General features: G+C 33.8%; 1 protein-coding gene across 1 annotated transcript in view; it reads left to right on the top strand.

The window, feature by feature from the left end:
• The first annotated feature begins 78 nt into the window (after positions 1 to 78).
• Positions 79 to 19054, top strand: part of LOC108748037 (probable G-protein coupled receptor 158) — a 91398-nt gene continuing 72422 nt past the window's right edge. Inside the window, exon 1 of the mRNA XM_018485995.1 lies at positions 79 to 2460. Coding sequence (XP_018341497.1) covers positions 471 to 2460 — 1990 coding nt within the window. The 5' untranslated portion in view covers positions 79 to 470. The remainder of the gene's footprint in view (positions 2461 to 19054) is intronic.

Here is a 19054-nt window from a genome sequence, read left to right as displayed (position 1 = left end):
AGTGATTAAAATAAAATATCTTATCTTCAATGAGGGGTCTTATAAAATCATCGCATTTTATTAATATATCGTAGAAGGAGAGGTATCGTAAATATATATACGACTTGCGAGAAATTAATATCCAAGTTGTAATGTTTGAAATTACGTTACATAATCTTGAGAGAAATCATAATATAATCATATATGTTGTCGGGGAGAGATGGATGACGGTCATTTTGTGGAGACGTTGAAATTAATTGCGGCGAAGAGGAAAGTGTTAAATTGATATCTAAGAAATATATAATGCTCGCTAATGTATCAAGTATGTCACGTTATCGCAAGCAGCTGTTGCAAGCCGCTGCTACATGCGAATGATAATCACATCGTGGAGATGTCGGGATTGAGATCGATTAGGCACGAGGAAACGTGCCGTCGCGGGTGGATGTAACAAGCGGACGGTTTGTCGCGAACGGGAAGATGAGCGGCTGAAGATGAGTGCGTCAGGCATCTGGTGCGCGCTCATCCTGCTCACGTTCACGCAAGATTCCCTCGCCAGCCACCACGAGAAGGTCCCTGAAATCGAGAAGCCGAAGGAGTACCTGCGGCATCAATTGAACCACCGCTCGACGGCCTTTGTCGACCGCAAGCTCGTCGACTCGACGGAATTTCGCGCTGTTGAGACCCGCTCGATGATTATTCATCCGAACGCGGAAATCGCACGTTCAGACGCGGAAGCGGCGGAGATGCTGAATCATCCTTCGGAATATCATCGCGCGGAAATCCGTCCCATAATCGCGCGAGATCGCCCTATGAACCACTTCCGGCCGACGGAGATCCATTTCGCGTACGAAAATCGTTTACGTGCCGAAGAGTATCCAACGGAAATACGCTCGACTTTGGAGAATCTCGACGGAATTGTGGAAACGCGCCCCTCTCTCCCGACGGAGGGCCGTCGCGCTGTAGCGATACGTTCGGCAAAGATTCTTTCGTCGACGTCAGCACGTCACTCCGCGGAAATCGCCCTCGACGGCGGGAAAGTTCGTGCCTCCTCAGCTGAACTTGCCGCGGAAGTTGCGGGAGAGCAAGCCACAAGAATCCGCTCTGCGGAAACGCGATCGCAAACGAAGGATCGCCGTTCCGTGGAAGAAGTTTCGCCGACGGAGATCCGACCGATGGAGATTCTTTGGACGGAGATCGAGCAGACGGATATGTCGAGTAGTATTGAAAGATCGCAGATCCGTCACGGAAGATCCAGGAGCCATTTCGCGCGGCAGAAGATAGAGGATTCCGCGAGGGATAGTTCGAAGGATGCGGCAAATAGGATCAGAACTGACATTCGCGAGGATCATGAGAATCACTTCAAGACGCGCCAAGTGGAAAAAGTGAGTGATTTTCTGGAAGGATCCGTTTCACCGAAACGTAATCATTCTTGGCTTCTTGAACAAAATTTCTCAAAGGATAACTCGGTCAACAGCCAATCTCTCGATCGAATTGAGAATAATGTTTCGGAAGGACTGGAAAGTTTACTCAAGTTGTATCAGGGAAAGAAAGGAAACGTTGCTGAAGAAAATTCCGCTATTCCTCTCACGCGTAATCTTTCCTGGATGATTGAACAGAATATTTCTAAAGATAATACGAACACCCGGTCTTCGGATCAGATCAATGACGAGACTGCGAAAGATCTCCGGGATACGCTGAAAGTGCATTATTCGGAGAACCACGGTATTTTGCGATCGAATCCCGATTCCCTCAAGAGCTCTTACAAGGACGACGCCCTTAGTAAATTGAGGAAGGCAATATCCTTAAATAGGACCGTTGCGCCAGCAGCTGCGATAGACCATAACGCAACGGAGACACTCGGTATCGATGCGCTCGAGGATACCAGCGAATCCAACCGTGACTTCGAGGAGGAGATTTCGCAGGATGTGGTGTTGGATTACACAAGTTACGAGGAATCGACGAACACCTCATCGCCCGAGTTGGTTCGCAAGAGATCCCAAGCCGTCCAAGTCGACATCGTGACGCGTTTCTTGCGAATAATCGAGAACCAGCATACTCTGGGTGAGAACTGCACCGCAGGCACTGATTTAAACCTCGGCGAGGGCGTGGTGGACCAATACGCGCAGGAGAGGTTCAGGCTAGAGGCAGAATTCGCCGTAAATCGTGCCAACATGCTCACCCGGCTTTGGAAATACGCGCCGGAAGTGATGCTGTCCTCCGAGTATCTACTGCACGCGAGTGTTCTCTCCATGGTCGAGTTTGACGAAGATATCTTCGCCGCCGGCAATTGTTACGACAAGTTACAGTATCGGGATCGGTGGTTATACTGTCCGTTCGCTCACCGACTGCCCAATCAGGATGGCGTCCTCGTGAAGGATCTCGCAATCCAGTACAAGTACTTGAGCAATAGCAGCGAGTGGTTCTACATCGCAAGAAAGAATGCTGAGAGGGTAATTGCCAGTTACGAGCAGTTCAGTCGAGGTAAGTTATCGTAGCTATATTACTATTTTCTTTTATTGCATTTATTGGTATTGGCTAGATCGGAAAACCAGAACAAAAGAGGTTGATTGAATTTTTTCAAAAAGCTATTCAGCAGAATTTCTAAATGAAAATTTCTTGAAGTAAACTTTTCTGAAAATTAAATTGAAATAAAGAGAAAAGAAAAAATTAAACAAATAAATATATAGAATAATTATTTAATGTGAATTATTATTATTGTTATTAATTAACGTTAATTTGTTAAGTAGATAAATTTATTTCAATTTATAAAAGACAACAGGCGTTCATAGATTGCTCTATTTAATCATTATAAATATTTCTTTATAATTATAATATAATTATATATACATATATATGTAGAACATTTTTAGATTTGAATTAACTAATTTTGCCGAAAATTTACGTTAGAGATCGTGCTAAATTTACATATTGTTAACATCTAGTAATTCACAGATAATGTTTTTATAATTTGTAATTGCATGCAGACATTGAACAAGTTGATAACAAAACGCAGCGTTCGCGAACACCCACAGGCAAAATTACACCAACCATAACCGTAGCGGTCAATTATTTTAGCACAAGCAGTGGTAATAGGTAGTTGTGTATAACTGCAGAGATAATTATAATACAATACTCAAATTTACAATATATATGTATATATTATTAACAAAATTGTTTTATTACTAATGTATAAAACAAATATGCGTAAATCTGCGGTAACTGTTTTGTTTCTACTTTTTTGTATTACATGTGCATGATTTGTTTCGTATTGAAATTCTCAAATCAGAATATATTCAGAATATATCATATTTTATACTATGAATATTACTGTCTATCTGAAACATTTCATATCTTAACCGTCTCTTTTTGCCATCTCTTTTGCCTTCTGGTTCCATACATTCGTCTGTAAGACGATGGTGTTTGCAGATACCCGCAGGGCATCGCTCGTCTGTCAACTTCTTGAATAAACTGTTCCATTTTTAGCAGACAGCTACAATGATTACATCTTTCGTTTAACTTAATCTTTTTCGCTCCACAAACTGTATGAAAGTGTATGTCACAAAGGATCTTTTTATTTAATAATTTTAAGCTATTTAAATTATTGTTTTTAATTTAAACCGTCATATCTATTTATTAAATGTTTGACAAACGTTAAATGTTTATTTTTTAAAATTAGAAAAATGCTGGCATTATTTGCAATTATTCAAAGCATGATAGATTGTTATGCAACAGCATATATCATATACATTAATATTTAAACAAACTAAAGATATGAAACTTGTGTTTTTAACCTTCTATATTTATTAAACAATACATCTTTACAGTTTATACACTTTATGCTTTATTCATATACTTGATGTATTTATTTACATTTATTTGTATTTATTTATTTATCTATATTTTATTTATTGTTTTTATTTTTATTATTATAAATTAAAATTTTTTTAAGCAATAATCAATAAGATCTAAATAGATCTAGATAGAATTTATTTACTTCAGCTTACTTAGTCAAGAAAGGAAACAAAATTCTAAATATGTTTGTGTTGTGTGTGTGTGTGTGTGTGTGTGTGTGTGTGTGTGTGTGCATAAGTACTTTAAATATTTAAAATGATTTATGTAAAGTTTCATCTATTTCGCGATTCACTGATTAGTTATAAAGATTTAAAACAAATAAATATTAGTTTATACGAGGGAAAATTAATTTCTACATTGCACTGTAACTTTACACACATCATCTTGAATACTTAAAGTATTTGCACAAAAAAATGTCATTATTTTATAATACATATTTTCACATATTTCTATTAGAGCATAGATTAAAAAAAATACTACTTCTTATTGGAATATCTTTTGATAAACCATCGTTAAATATTTTGCACTACTTTTATAAATGTGGTATATAATAATTTGTAAAACTTTTTCATAATTTTTTTGTTATTTTGTGAAATATCTATTACATTTTTAATTAACGTGAATTAATTAGTGCCGTGCAAATTATCCATCGCGAACTTGTGGAAATTTCTTGCGTGACAATTTTGACATGCAATAACGATCTATACGAAGAAAAGTCCGCAATTTTTCCCAGTTCACAAAGAACAATTTACGATGAGGTGTATAATCATTCTTTTATGTATGAAGCTCATTCTATATTTTGAGATATATTGTTAAAAAAAAAAATGGTGTTGTATTTACTCTCTATAAAAAACAAGCTCGTCACATTATAGTAAATATTTTTAAAGGAAAAACTTTTTTTCTTCGATGTCGCTTTTTGTCTTAGTCGCTTAAGTTTAAACTCACGAAATATTGCTTTCCTCGGTAAACGATTTAAGCTCGTTAACTCTTTGTCGCGTAACTTTTTTAATCTCGTCGAACGTAGGCAGACGTCCTTTTTAGGGTGCGTATGAGAAAAGAAGTCATATAATAGGGGTAGAAACAAAGAAACAGATCATTTCTGACTATTATCTTTTAAATATATTAATAACATTTTCTCCCTATATATTCCTTTAAATATTTAAGTAAATTTTTATTTTCCTTAAGGCAGAAAAACTTTTACTAATGAATAAAACTTTGTTGATAAAACAATTTTTTCTTTGTAGAAAAATGTTTTTCTTGTACTATTCAATTATTGAGATAAAAACAGGCAGAAAATTTATTTGAATTAAAATTTAAAAAAATTTAATAAATAAAAAATTTTTATCTGGCTTGTATAGAATTTTTTATAAGTTTTTTGTTAGAGAATTATTTTGTAATATAATATAAATTATGAGAGGTAAATAAAAAATGAAGCGAAAAAAAGGTGTGTGACATATTTTTGCTTTAAAGTTTAGATATTTACATATATAAATCGTATATATTTATATTATAAAATATTTATCATCGTATTATGGACGACATTGTTATAGCGATTTTCATTTTTCAAGTTCTAAGTAATTTATTAAGAAAAATAGTATTGATCAATGATTAAGTATCAAGAATTTTTAATCTCTACGAATCATTGTAAATTAAAATATGTTATTAAACAAAAAAGCTCTAGAGGAAGTGATTACATAATTTTGGGGGGGTCTATTTTATATCTCTCAACGATTGTAACTGTAGTGTTGCAATTGTTGTGTCGCTTTTTTAGCATGTATAAAACCTGCACAATGACAATATAACGTTATAGTTTCAGATATTAAGAGTTACAGAATAGGTCCAATTTCTCAATATATGGTTACCTAAAGATTAAAACCAAGAAATTCATAAATGAATTTTAATGATGAATCTGTTGATAACCTTTAACCATTGTATATTATTGCATATTATCGCATCGTCGTGCACAAAATCGAACTACTTAGTCAACATAAAAGAATTCCTCATGATGGACAAGTATAGAAATCTTCTCAATTTAAAATGAATGAAAACTTTTAGAAAAACGCATATTTTAAGAAGCATGATATATATAAAATATAAAATATAATATTCGGCTCTAAAAAAGAGTAGAAGAAGAGTAAAAAAATGAAAAAAACAAAAGAAAAAGTTTTTCTATAATGAAATGTTATTCTCCTTGACAGAGAAGGCGGATTGCACATACTGATGAAATCGAAATATTTGTAGATGATAGTCTGGCTACCAATAGAATTCTCCAGAGTAGAAATAACTTAGGCAAAGAGCTTGAATTGAGTGTCTCTTAACAGGATACGGAAAATGTTCTTTAGACGAAATAAAACGAATCTTTTTCTATAATTAAAAATTTTTTAATTATCAATCTTTAACCTTTTAAATTTTTATCTACACGTGAAGTTCACAATCTTATTTTAGAGAAAGAATATCACTAATTAAAAGTTGCTAAATAGACGAGTTGTTTAAGAAGAATTTTACGTAAAGAAACGAGACGACGATGATATATACGCCAACGCCTAACGTTCAAAATCTGTTAAAGAATTCTTCGAGAAAATTTAAGAAATATTACGTGAAAAATAAACACAGCTGTCGAAGAAATCAGATGGCAAGGAATGATATAAGAGATATCGATGAGTAATGCGTTATGATAGCAGAAACATCAGAAACTGCTGCGGTGCTGCTTCTTTTATTTATAGGACTCTTAAGCAGTATTCTATGATGTATGTCGTAGACGTCGAGCCAAGGAGAGTAAAAGTTATGCAGAAACTTTTGCGATACATCTAATGCATGTACTTATTAAATGCGTTATTTATAGATCAACAGAAAAGAAATCTCATAAAAGAATTTTACAATGGATTTGTAGAGGAGACTAGAACTGGTTGTCATAATTTTTAAATAATGATTTTTAGAAAAAAGTGGATGTAATGTTCTGAAAACACTTATAATATATCTCTTCACATCCCTTAGATATTAAAAAAATATTACTCTTAATATTACATATTATCGTACAAATAAGTTCCTCTCTTAATTTTGAACAAGCTGCGAAAATGTAATAATTAGCCTCGGAGTGATGGCTACACGTTTGTTGGCAGTAACATCATTTTTATGGATAAAACGTACAAAAATACAGTTTTTTTTAATATTAGTTCTATAAGGTATCTGAGTCGTATAAGGCTCACTTAATTAATTTTATTTTTTTTAAATTCTGTTTATAGAAATATTGAAATAAACTGTGAATAAAACTAAGAGAACATTAATTTGTGATAGGTACTACGGTTATGTCAATATAGCGTTTTAAAACCGAAAAATCAATTCGGCGCGCAGTTTGGTAGAATTTGATATGTAATATATGAAATCGTACCGAATTACTTAAACGTCAAAGATCCAGCTTTGACCATCATGGGCTCTATTTTTTATTGGTTGTGTATTCACATGAACGGTTCAATAAAGTTCTTATTGGAATATTACATCAGTAATCTACAGTAAAAAGAAGAGAATGCTCGGCCCATATACTGATTAAGTTTATTAGTTTTTTGACAATTAATCCCGTGTGACAAGCGGACACGATTAAAATCTCCCCCATTAAACATGTTACTCCATGTTTCACAATTTAAAATTAATGTTTAATGTTAATGTGAAATAATGTAATTAATGATAACGAAAAGTACGTTTAAATGTAACGTAAAGTACTCTCGAAGGTAACAAGAGCAGAAAGGTGAAAGGATAAATAATTAATTCTAATGGAGCTTTTATATGTTGTTTTCGGTATTTTCGAGGACGAAGAATCCAGCACCGTGCAAGAGCGGCTCTGGGAAATGTCCAAGAGATAACAAAAATAGCTGAAATAAACCGTCCATGGTATAATAATATGTTTAAAAAGTATCGTAACATCGTACCATATATTCTCATTTTTATCCGGGATACCTTGCGTGTTGCGAAATCATCCGTCATTTACGTTCCTGTGGAATTACCACAGTGGAACCTTTGTTATGCGTTCGTATTCGCAATATGAATTTAATACGGAACCCTTTTGTGCACGGCTGTTAAATTAGAAATTCAAATAACCCGATCATTTCACATTCCGCGAATGCTATCGAATACTTGGCATCGATCACTTTGTTGGCGGATTTTCAAACGATCCGCATAATAAGACGATAATGGTCAAAATTATAATGATATATCGGTCGTGAATTCATATGATTTGTTTTATTCCTTTGTGGATCGCGATTCACGTCGCTAATTATTCAGTGCTTATTCCGTTCAAATGGAATGGATACTAGAGAAAGATCGATGAGAATGGTATACGGATAATCAGTTTCACTAGAGAAATTTATAGGTTCCTGTTTTCAAGTACAATAATGTCATTAATTATGCAACAATTGTTATTAATTATAATTATCAGATGCTGCAATGCAATGTTCAAAGAAAGGAATTTTTAATTACTGAGATAGAATTGGAAATCGATCTTATTTTTCTTATTAAGAGAATCTCCGATATCTGTCGAATACTTTTGTTTATCTATTTAAGTGATTATATATCCGTTCATCTAATTTCGCTGATTGATTTGTCTTTAATAAATTCTTTGTTGATACTGATTCGTAAATAAGCACGGGTTTTTGCGAGTGGAAAAACTTCGATTAGCGTTTGTGTTTGTGTTTGCACATTAGATCCCGCGGACGTATTTTTACATGTGCATCCGAATAAGAAAAGGGGCGCGATCGATTCCTGTACCGAACTATCGAAAATAACTGGCCTTTTGACCCGAAGTATTAGCCGCAGAAACATTAGCGCTCTGCTCATTGCGTTAATTAGCACGAAAATCAAACATACGTTAATTAATGTATAAGTCAATCGCACAATATGCCGCTGACTAGTGGAATATTCAATATTTATGCAATTGCCATTATTCTATTTCACTGCTTATCATTTGACTGTTTTATCAGTCAATAACACATCAAAATACAAAAACTCAGTTTACTTAAATTTTGTGTGCATGAAATAGAAAAGATAATTGTTACTTAATTAAGTGTAATTAAGTGTCAATAAATAACAGTTACAGATTTTTTGTGTGGTCTGATCACATTTATGTATACTAAGGGAAAATATTTTATAAAACAAAAATTTTGCTGTAATAACAAAGTATATAGTTAAAATGTGTACCGAACAAAAATATATACATTTACAGAAGCAACTAAATTTTTTATAACAAAATATTTGCTATTAAAAAATGCTTCAATTAAACAATTTTGTTTTAAAAACACTAAATTCTTTTTCTAATGTACCGTGAATAACTTTCGTACCTTTAATTTTATAGAAAAAACTGGCAAGTTTCGAATGTGGTATAATAACAGTTAGCGAGTAAAATCGATTAGAGAATGGAACCGAAGAATAACTCGCATTTTAAATTAAAAATTCGTCTGCTTCCGCTCGCTTCAACCTACTTTACTAACTCTCGTATCGCGGCGTGCGGGGGTGTTACCCCTTCTATTCCAATCATTATAGTTTTTCCACAACGTGAGTTTATAACTTAAATTCGATACAGTCTCCAATAGATTGCTTTAATCGGTTTAGTTATTTGGACGCTGCAAAAGGCACATACACGTACATACAATGCTATTTCATATACAACTCCACACATCGCTACACGCATTACACATACTACACAGATACAATTAAAATTATTTCAAATTTCAGGTAAAATACGTTGATGTAAAAAAAGATCTTTCAACGTTTTAATAACACTGTAAAAAGGATCAAGTCGAAGTTTTCTTTTCTCTTCAGGCACGTATAAAATTCTGATGCAATGCGCGAATACTTTCTAAATATCTTTTTGTATTAAATTTAAAACGACGAACAGCAATTTTACAACTGTCGTCCCTTTATCCAAAGTTGAGAACTGATAACTATCGTACGGAATCCTTAACTTAAAATGATCTATGATCTCGACCACGTCCTGGAGTACGAAGCGATTGAAAAAGTTGGTTTTGTTCAGAGAACACAAAGAATCCGACTGGGATTTTAATAGAGAGCCAGCTCGGGATTACTTCTCGTTTCTGCGCAGGACCCTGATTGTCCGCCGAAATTGAATGATCGCGAAAGAAAGCAAAACGAAATCGAATTATTTCGTTTGATAGTACGATCCGTTCAAGGAGATAAACTGTCCCGGGACGCGGAAACAAGACGGCGGTTGTCGATGTTAGAACAGATGGCATTCTTTGTTAAAACACAATATATATATATAGGGGACTGCGTTTCTTTAAGGTACGAGTGATGAGAAAATTACAAGATAGCAATTACGACAGAGCGAAAAAAGTCATTTTACGCTGGAGTAATACATTTACCATTTAATTATTGTTTAAAAAATATATTTACGATCACATATTAACGTAAAACACGTGGTTTATGGTTTTTATCCGCAAGCAACGGAGGTGACAGCTAAAGCTTGTTTTAACGCAATATCCATTTCTATATTCGGCATTCTTAGTAGGTTAATGCGAGTCTGTTTTGCTTTCCTTCGAGTTCTTATATTCTTAGACCTTTATCCTTGTTGTACATTTAAAGTATAGCCATCTGCTGCTAGATTTTATTTTGAGATACGACCAAATCGAATGATTTATTTATTCGACATTGTGGAGGACGTAATGGACAAACATCTTCGAACTACTTACAGTATCAGAGGAAAAATATCCCTTTATAAATTTTCAAGATTTTATTTCCAGATTGTGAAGATGTTTATACACGCACGATATAAAAATAAAATACTTGTAGTTATTGTTACGATATATTCTTTATATCCGTATAGTAACGGAGAAGCTTTTAAATTGTTAGATCCCTAGATTTTTAAATTAGATTTAGTAAACCTAGATCTTTAAGATCGCTGTTTCTGAGTGAATTCTCATCGGTGAGTTGTAAACCCTCGAAACTTTCTGTACTTGGTCGGTGACGTCGTGAATAATCGCCGTTCTGTTTTATTCGACCTAGAGTGTCTGCGGTTAAAGGATGATCTGGCACAATCTGTGCAATAAATAGAAGGGTCACTAGAGAGTTTTAAAAACTAACTAAATTGCATACTAAATTGAACCGTTGAGATCCGATAGCGAGATGAACAGGAATAACTGGAAAAAAATTCATTAGTTAATTAAACCAGATTTGAATCTATCTCTGCGATTAACTGAAATTCGCACTCGGTGTTGTTCCTTTTTCACGACTTTACCAATATTTAGTTACGAATGTTGCGTACCTTATGCAACACGGCGTTTTATTAACTATCCAATACACGTCGTGAAGAGAATTATTATTATTTATTCTGGCGCTTGATGTTGTTTACGGTCGCACCGATTAATACAAACGAAATCAATACAAACTTTTCAATATTTATTCGTTTTATCTGCGCGTTCTGGTGCGTGAGAAAAGTGGGAATATGCGGAATCAAAAAAATAGTTGAGAGAGACGATGAGAGTGGAATCGACGATTCTCGCGCGTTATACTGTCGTACAATAACAGCCGTCGGTCATCGATCTCTCGGGTTTCCTTCCGCCCGTAAATCCGCGCGTAAAGGAAAGGCAGTGAGTTTGCTCGTAATTCGCAGCAATATAAAACGATCACAGGAACGTGAAACGATCCCGGTGCATCGCATTGCCATTAAAACGGTAATTTCCGGGCGAATTGCTGTCGGCGCGAATGTTACTCGTGATTTTCGCGCCTCGCAATTTTGTTTCATGTAGCTACAGTTCAAAGTTGGGAAGTAACGTTTCACTCGTAATGCCAGTACCGTTATTGTTTTTTGTGATCTTCTTAACGTAATTTTTACAATAAACTCCAGTTGGCATAGAGTCCAAAAAAAAAAGAACTCTTTTTTTGATTCCCGACTTGAAATGAAAACTCTTATTTTGTTCCACTCCTGTTCTGAAAGTATTCCCAAAAGTTCTTGAGAGTATTCCCGAAAGAATTTCACTTTGCATGTTCATCAATTGCGAGCTCTTTCTCAAATTCAAAAAAGATATAATCTTTTTCTATAATCTTTTTCTATTTCTTAATTTTGTATAAATCATACTTTGGTTTTTATGCAAATTAAATATTAATTTAATTAAATATAAAATCCACAAATAATATGCATATAAATTATATATTTGTACATATTTTTTTATTCTTATTCGGTTCATTTCGAACAAATTATGTTAAGTCACAAAAAACTTAAGAATGTGAAAACTTTTCGAGTTCAATAAATCACGGTTTAATTTCCCAGTATTCTGCCGGAGACTTCCTTTCTACAAAAGCTTGCTATATTAAAAACTAACTTAGAGTTTTAATTTTTAATATTGATTGTTACGATTAAAATTGATTATTAAGTAATGTAATTTTTTAATCTACACTGTAATTTATTGCACATTTTTATTGTAAGGGTATTGTAATTTCACAAACACTTCTAACAGTGTACATAATATCTTACTTTGATAACATTTCAAAAAAGGTAACGAAACAATTAATGAATGATTTACTTTCTAAATAATGGTAACAGTAACTCGTTATTTTTTAAAATTTGTAACGATCAAGTAATGGCAATGAGTTAAAGTCTATATCACGTTGAGAGTACCAATTTTTATCCGAATGGTAACAAGTTATTTTTTACAAAAAGTAACGACAACGATGTCGCTTTATTTTTATCAAGTACTGTACCCGACTCTGCTAGAATATATGTCTACTTACTTGTTCCTTTTCTCTCTCGGATTTAACGCCTTTTGCATTCTCTCTTCGTTAAATACTGAAAGGATATGCTAACGTCAGATGACGAAGGAAGAATTGTGAAAAAGCACATAAATAAACGATGAAAGTCAAAATAACGTTTTCTATCGTTTTTAAACTTGTTTGTTGGAAAATTAATATTACATTTTTCTCATTTAATCTCATATTAAGTCTTAAAATTAAATTCTTCAGCTTCTATATAATATGTTTCTGGTTAATTTTTCATAATGATGATATGTTTCGAAAATACAGCGTTATGACAACTCAAAGTACTTTAACGATTTTACGTGGACACATTTAGCGATACGTAATAATTAAAGAGCATGATTTCTGCTAGCTCTTGGTCCGCTAGACTGAGCGAGCTTTCGTGGAAATTGAAATGTTTAAATCATGAAATATAGGATGTATGTAATACCTGTTAAGAGATTTTAGTGGTATTACGTAGTCTGGTATTACTAAACATTTGTCTGTCTAGATGACCTGAAATGTCCCAAGGGACATCCGGTAAAATATTCTAAGAAAATTGATAACACTTTTTCACCTTCTTGTCTACTACACCACAACATCAAGCTACTTATGTAATGGCTTTTTAGACACAATGGTTTCAATTTTCTTGCCCTTGTCATTCAATTTCTAAGCTTATGCACGATCGTATTTCTTATCTACCGCAAGAATGTAATACATCCTTCTCTAGCTATTTGACCTTTGAAATATTAGACGCGAGAGACAAATGCGGGTTCCGCAAGCCCGATAATTGGTGCGGTAGATAAGCGTCGATATATTTATTGACAATGTGTATCGATTGTTCCAAAGGTATATGTGTATATTCTCTGGACAAGACCATCCGACATTTCACTTATAATCAATGACTTGTCTACATGGAGTGTATTCAAGGACAATCAAACTCTTTCAATTATGTATTTGATGAAACTTGCTCGCGCGCAGTTTGTTCGCAGAGCGTCTGAGATCTAACGCGCGTAAATTAAATTAGCGCGAAAGTTTATAGCGAAATGGGCCGAGAAAATGTAGAGTGTTTGTTTTAATGCATAACTGGAATACTACTTCGTAACGTTTATATTATTAGAGGAACTATGTGTGTACTCTAAAGTCTCTAATTAAGTACAATTTATAAAAACATTGTGCTCACATTGTTTTGTAGAATGCTTTGTAATTTACAACAATAGCTGTTACAACACAATTAATGTTGCGTACAATAAACCTTTAATGTCAAGCTGCGAAAAATAACTGAAAAATATTTGTTAACAATATATGTTACATTTTACATTTATCGCGGTTTAAAAGCCAGAAATATTTGATTTATGACAATGTATTTATAATATACGGGAGATTACGTATTATTACGTTTGAAGGATTTTATGAGAGACAAGCTTCAAAAGTGTATAAATTTACGAAGTTTACTTTTAAAATAATTTAAAATGTGGGTTATGTATTTATAAAACAAGTCTCAACTTCGATTGAAATTAAAGAATTAAATTACAATTTCGACAAATAGAATCCTCGGTTGAAACTTTAGACACAAACTTCTGAAAAGTTTCTCTTTGATCGTCCTGAAATTCAGTTCACATACAGATTACATCTTAATAAAAAAGTAGTTTAAAACAATCTTGAAGCACTCGATAATTTTCAAGAGATTTTTGCTCGTTTTATTTCTTTCAGTTATCGATATGCAGCATTTAGATAGCAATTACTCATTTTTATGGGTATTTCAGTTTTATGAGTACGGATATAAATATAAAACTTCTATTTTTTCACACATTTATTTTTATTTTTATTTAGTAATCTCCATATTGTGCCATCAGATAAATGGATATTGAAAACATACGAGTAATGATTCGAAATAATAATTAAAGAATCACAATAGCAATAGAATCTTGCAAATTTGTTTTTCTATCGCGGACAAACACAAAACGAATGAAATTATACATAAACATTGTTACCATTTATCTGATCACTCTCGTGGGTTTTGGTTTCACGATAAATCTGACTGAATAAGCACTCTTAGCTTAAACGCGCAGTTTCCGTTTCAGTATTGCAAACTGATGTTCAATATGTAAGTTTTCAAAAACTCGCAAATTGAACACCTACTTTGATTTTCGGAAATACCGAAGTTTACCGCGAAGGACAAAGGCTCGTAGCAAACGTCTCGTTTGCGGGAACAATGTGGGAGCATAAAGGCAGACTCGAAACTCAATATTGTGCTTGTGCACAGGCACACGATGTCTCGAATGGGCTCCATCAGAAAATTTCTGAGCACTTTCTGCGAAGAAGCTTCACGTTGTCCAAAGCGTATGTACGAGTATAAAATCGACGAAGAATCGATTTCACAGACGAGATGTGAAGCGAAGAAAGAGAGCACTTGACTTGCTTAACTTTTACGTTTCTGATTTATTGGAGTGGGTCGCCGGAATATTCCGTCGATAATATTTTGGAAAAAATATGTCTGAGGAGTCGACTAGTCGTTTAGATATTTATTTCGTTACGAACTCGAGTCAATTATGATAATAATAAGAGAGCATTAATATTAATGTATACAATGAAGTCTTTCACGCAAGCTTTTAGACTGTAGACATGGTGTGTGTGTGTGTGTGTAATGCGTTTATGTGATACACGTGTAATTTTAATAAAATTCGTCAAATACTTTCGTGAGTTACGATAAGTACGCAATTCTCGGCTTGTCTTTCCTGACAAACTAAATTTGTTATTATATCATTGTAATTATACATTTTGTTATTAATAATTACAGACCTTATAACATGCATTATTGCATTATTCAACGTTATTCATCGATAAACTTCTTGTTTCTTTAACAACGCTTGGAGTTAACTTTTTGATAGGGACTAAAATTTCCCTGAAATGACCATGTTTTCTGTTGTAAGAGTAACTCGAAAATTCTCGAACTTATATAAACTTCTTGAAGAACAGAAAATTCAATAATAAAACATATTTATACACATATTTTGTCCTTTATTACTTAAAAAGATTTCTATTTCATAAAATTACTTTGCGTTACTTACGAGATAAAACTAAAGATAGGAGAGGTTCAAGGAAATTAACTTTATACACGATTTTATCCATCTTATTAAAAAAGTTTTCAGCACCTTCGCCCGTCGGAGACTATCACCAAGACATAAAAATATAGTGACGATGAGGTTAAATCGGAGGGCAACTATTATGTTCAGGTCTTTGCCCCTTTTGAAAAGTCTGCGTGGTTCATATGCCTTTCGCCCTCTTTCTGTCACCCTTCCTTCCGCGCTTTTGCCTTCCTAGCAATTGCCCGACCACCACCAGCCCGACCATCTTCCCTGGCTGTTACCGTCTGGTCGCGGTTATTGGCTGCTATATTCGCGGAGGCGACATAAATTATTGCTACATTCTGGTAGGCGAGTACGACTTGCTTCTCCACTTTTACGACGATTGCGAACAGCTTCGACCGCTTTCACTCGTGTAAAACAGTATCGAGGGAAAGGTTAACCCCCGAACCATCTAGGTCAATCCTTGACTAAGAAGATATAACATTAACTCTTTTTGAACCTAGAGATTTTCTTTTTACGAAATATATCTATCGAAATGTTTCATGCTTTCTATATTTAAAAGATGTTTGGATTTCTATCTTCTAAAATTTGTATTTGATAAATAAGAGAGATTAATCTCTTTTAGTTTAGAAAATGTAACGATAAATCGTCATTTATTTCTTCGTTTCTATTTAATATATATACTTTATATATATATATATATATATACAATATATTTGTAGAATATATGTATTAAATATTAGGATCGAAGGGATAAATGACAGTTTAGCATTCTCAACTCTTCGAAGTTAAGAAAGATAGATTTTGTATTTATCAAATCACAATATTCCATTAAAACTTGGTGCAGTAACATTAGGACACACCGTGCATACATTATTAAGTCGCAGTAAGATCGGATAACTGTTTCAAAAGTTCTTAAACATAGTCAGTACTTTCCGTTAACCGAGTTTCTGAGCTACTGCATTATTTCGTCATTTTCACGAGAAGTAATTATTCTATAGATTTCTAGCGTGTTTTTTTCAATAAAATTTCAACACGCTGAAAAGGAAACTTTCTCGCACGAACAGTTGTCGAGATTACAAATAAATTTTTGTCGCTTCGTGACAATTTCCTGTTTCAGCAAATAGTGTCCGTCATAAAAACGTGTTTCATCGTTTATCGTTCAACGCTTTTCGCCCCTCTGTCCGTCGTCCATGCGTTGTTCTGTAATAAAAATACTTGAAAACGGAGAACTACTTAAATTAAATCCAGCCCCTCCGCGTGTGTACATTGCAATACAATTTACACGGTCCCGTCCGACCGACGTAACCACATAAGAAGGAATAAAAGACTTGGGAAGTAATTTCGAACAAATTAAACGGACTGTCCCTTTGTAAAGTACTCCTTCTCCAGTCGACATTAAAAATAGAAAATATAATTAAACTAGTTTTTTCGATATCTCTAGAAGTTTAAATGAAAGAAATAGCCGAAGGTTAAGAAATTTTATGAACTATACTTTTATAAAATAATTATTATATAGGCGATGAAGTGAAGATGGTTTAAATGTCACTATCGTACAAAAGAGAATAACTAAAGTATAAAAGGAAGGTAAAGACTCTTCTGTATGCGTTGCGAAAAAAAAAACAATTTTTAAATAAGAAATCACAATATTGTTAAAAATTGAAAGATATGGTTTCCAATACTATTGTTGATATATCAGATAAAAATTTGCATAATGCTTGAAACCATATAAGATATCGATCATTATATGTATCGATTCCTAAAGAGAAACGCGTAATGTTTGTCTCTGTGTGTGTGTGTGTGTGTGTGTGTGTGTGAGAGAGAGAGAGAGAGAGAGAGAGAGAGAGAGAGAAAATTCCCATTCGTGGATTTAATTATTTTTATTTGCGTGTTTTATTCCTTTTGCTCGAGATATTCTATTTACAAATCTTATTTTCATAAAAATTAAAAAATTAATGCAAACATTTGATAAATTTAATCTTTTAAGTGTTAGTAGATCTAAATATGACTGCAATTACAATTGCATCAAAGAAAGAAGATTATATTCTTAATTAAGAAGTGATCCATCTTGCACGTTAAAGTACATTTTATTTTATCTTTTTCCTTACAAGAAAAATATTTGTCATATCGAGGGAATTTTAATTGTAATGGTTCTTTTGTGATGTCTGCAATATTTGTGATTTTAATAACGGAAAATAAATGTATCGACAGTTTGTATCGCGATACTTAAAAGATTTAGTATCGTACAGATATTAAAACCTTTTTCGAATTAATTGGAAAAGCATGTTCTTTTTAATTGATACTCGCGAAAGTATTCAGTTTAGCAGAAAACGATGGGAACTCGATTTATTCCTTTGTATCTCGTTGCCCTCCGGCCTGTAATCGAACGGCGCCTCTCAAAAAGTAATAAAAAATTTTTCCGCGGAATTAATGATCGTCCAGATATGGCTCGCTATAGCGGAACCCATCCCGGAAACTTTCTAGAAAGATTGCCGTTCTGCTAAAGACTCGTAGATTCTTCGGTATCGATATCGCGTTGAAAAGAACGGAAATGTCACGGCGACGCGCACGTTCCTTCAACATGATAGACAATGCTGAGCTCAGCGTTCTGTCGCAAACTCGATCGATATGTCGTGAACTGTGTAGACGCGTTGCCTTGTGGCGACGTGATCTCTTCCATCGCCATGCCAATGCTGTGACGATACCGCTATTGTGGCACAGAGTGTAATGATATCGCTACTCGCTTCGCGGAAGGAGGCCCGATACGTCTTGTTATAAATCTTTCACAAAAGACCTCCGTTTCTTGACACGAAGAATTATACGTCTCGTGTTAAATTCCCTTTGTTGTAGAATATTTCCTTAGAAGGCAGCTCTACTTGTTCGGTATATATTTCTCTCGAAGATGTAAAGACAACTCTTTGCAATATAAGCCTTTTGTGATTTCGTGAACGAAGTGCGTCTTTCTCGTTTACTTCTTCATCTTCCTTTTATATACCTCATTTATTCTCTTCTGTATTGGAAGACGGCATTAGTTTTTAATCTCTCGTATTCTCTCTCTAGCTTATATATAATTAAATGAGATGGCTTAAATTTCTTTATGCTGTTTATCATTTTTATGTAAAGCGAATAAAGCATATTATTATGTGCTATGTTTAGCGTTAAACATGCCGTGATAACCATTTATAGCTGCCATTATAGCTTTATAACTCGCATTCCCGCTAATATTTATCGTGGAAATTTATTTTAAATATCAGAATTTCTATATATTTATGTCAGTTATTCTACATATTTTTCACGAACGGGTACGAAGAGAGGAAACATGCTAAATTATGATAAATGCGTTAAAAAGGTACATTTAGGTGAGCGGAGTTCAGGTACACTTAAGCGTGAAAACATAGCGA

Source organism: Trachymyrmex septentrionalis, unplaced genomic scaffold (genome assembly GCF_001594115.1).
Source record: "Trachymyrmex septentrionalis isolate Tsep2-gDNA-1 unplaced genomic scaffold, Tsep1.0 scaffold21, whole genome shotgun sequence".
Taxonomy (NCBI): Eukaryota; Metazoa; Arthropoda; class Insecta; order Hymenoptera; family Formicidae; genus Trachymyrmex; species Trachymyrmex septentrionalis.
Note: the sequence above shows the minus strand (reverse complement) of the source record. Positions and strands in the feature narration are given on the sequence as shown.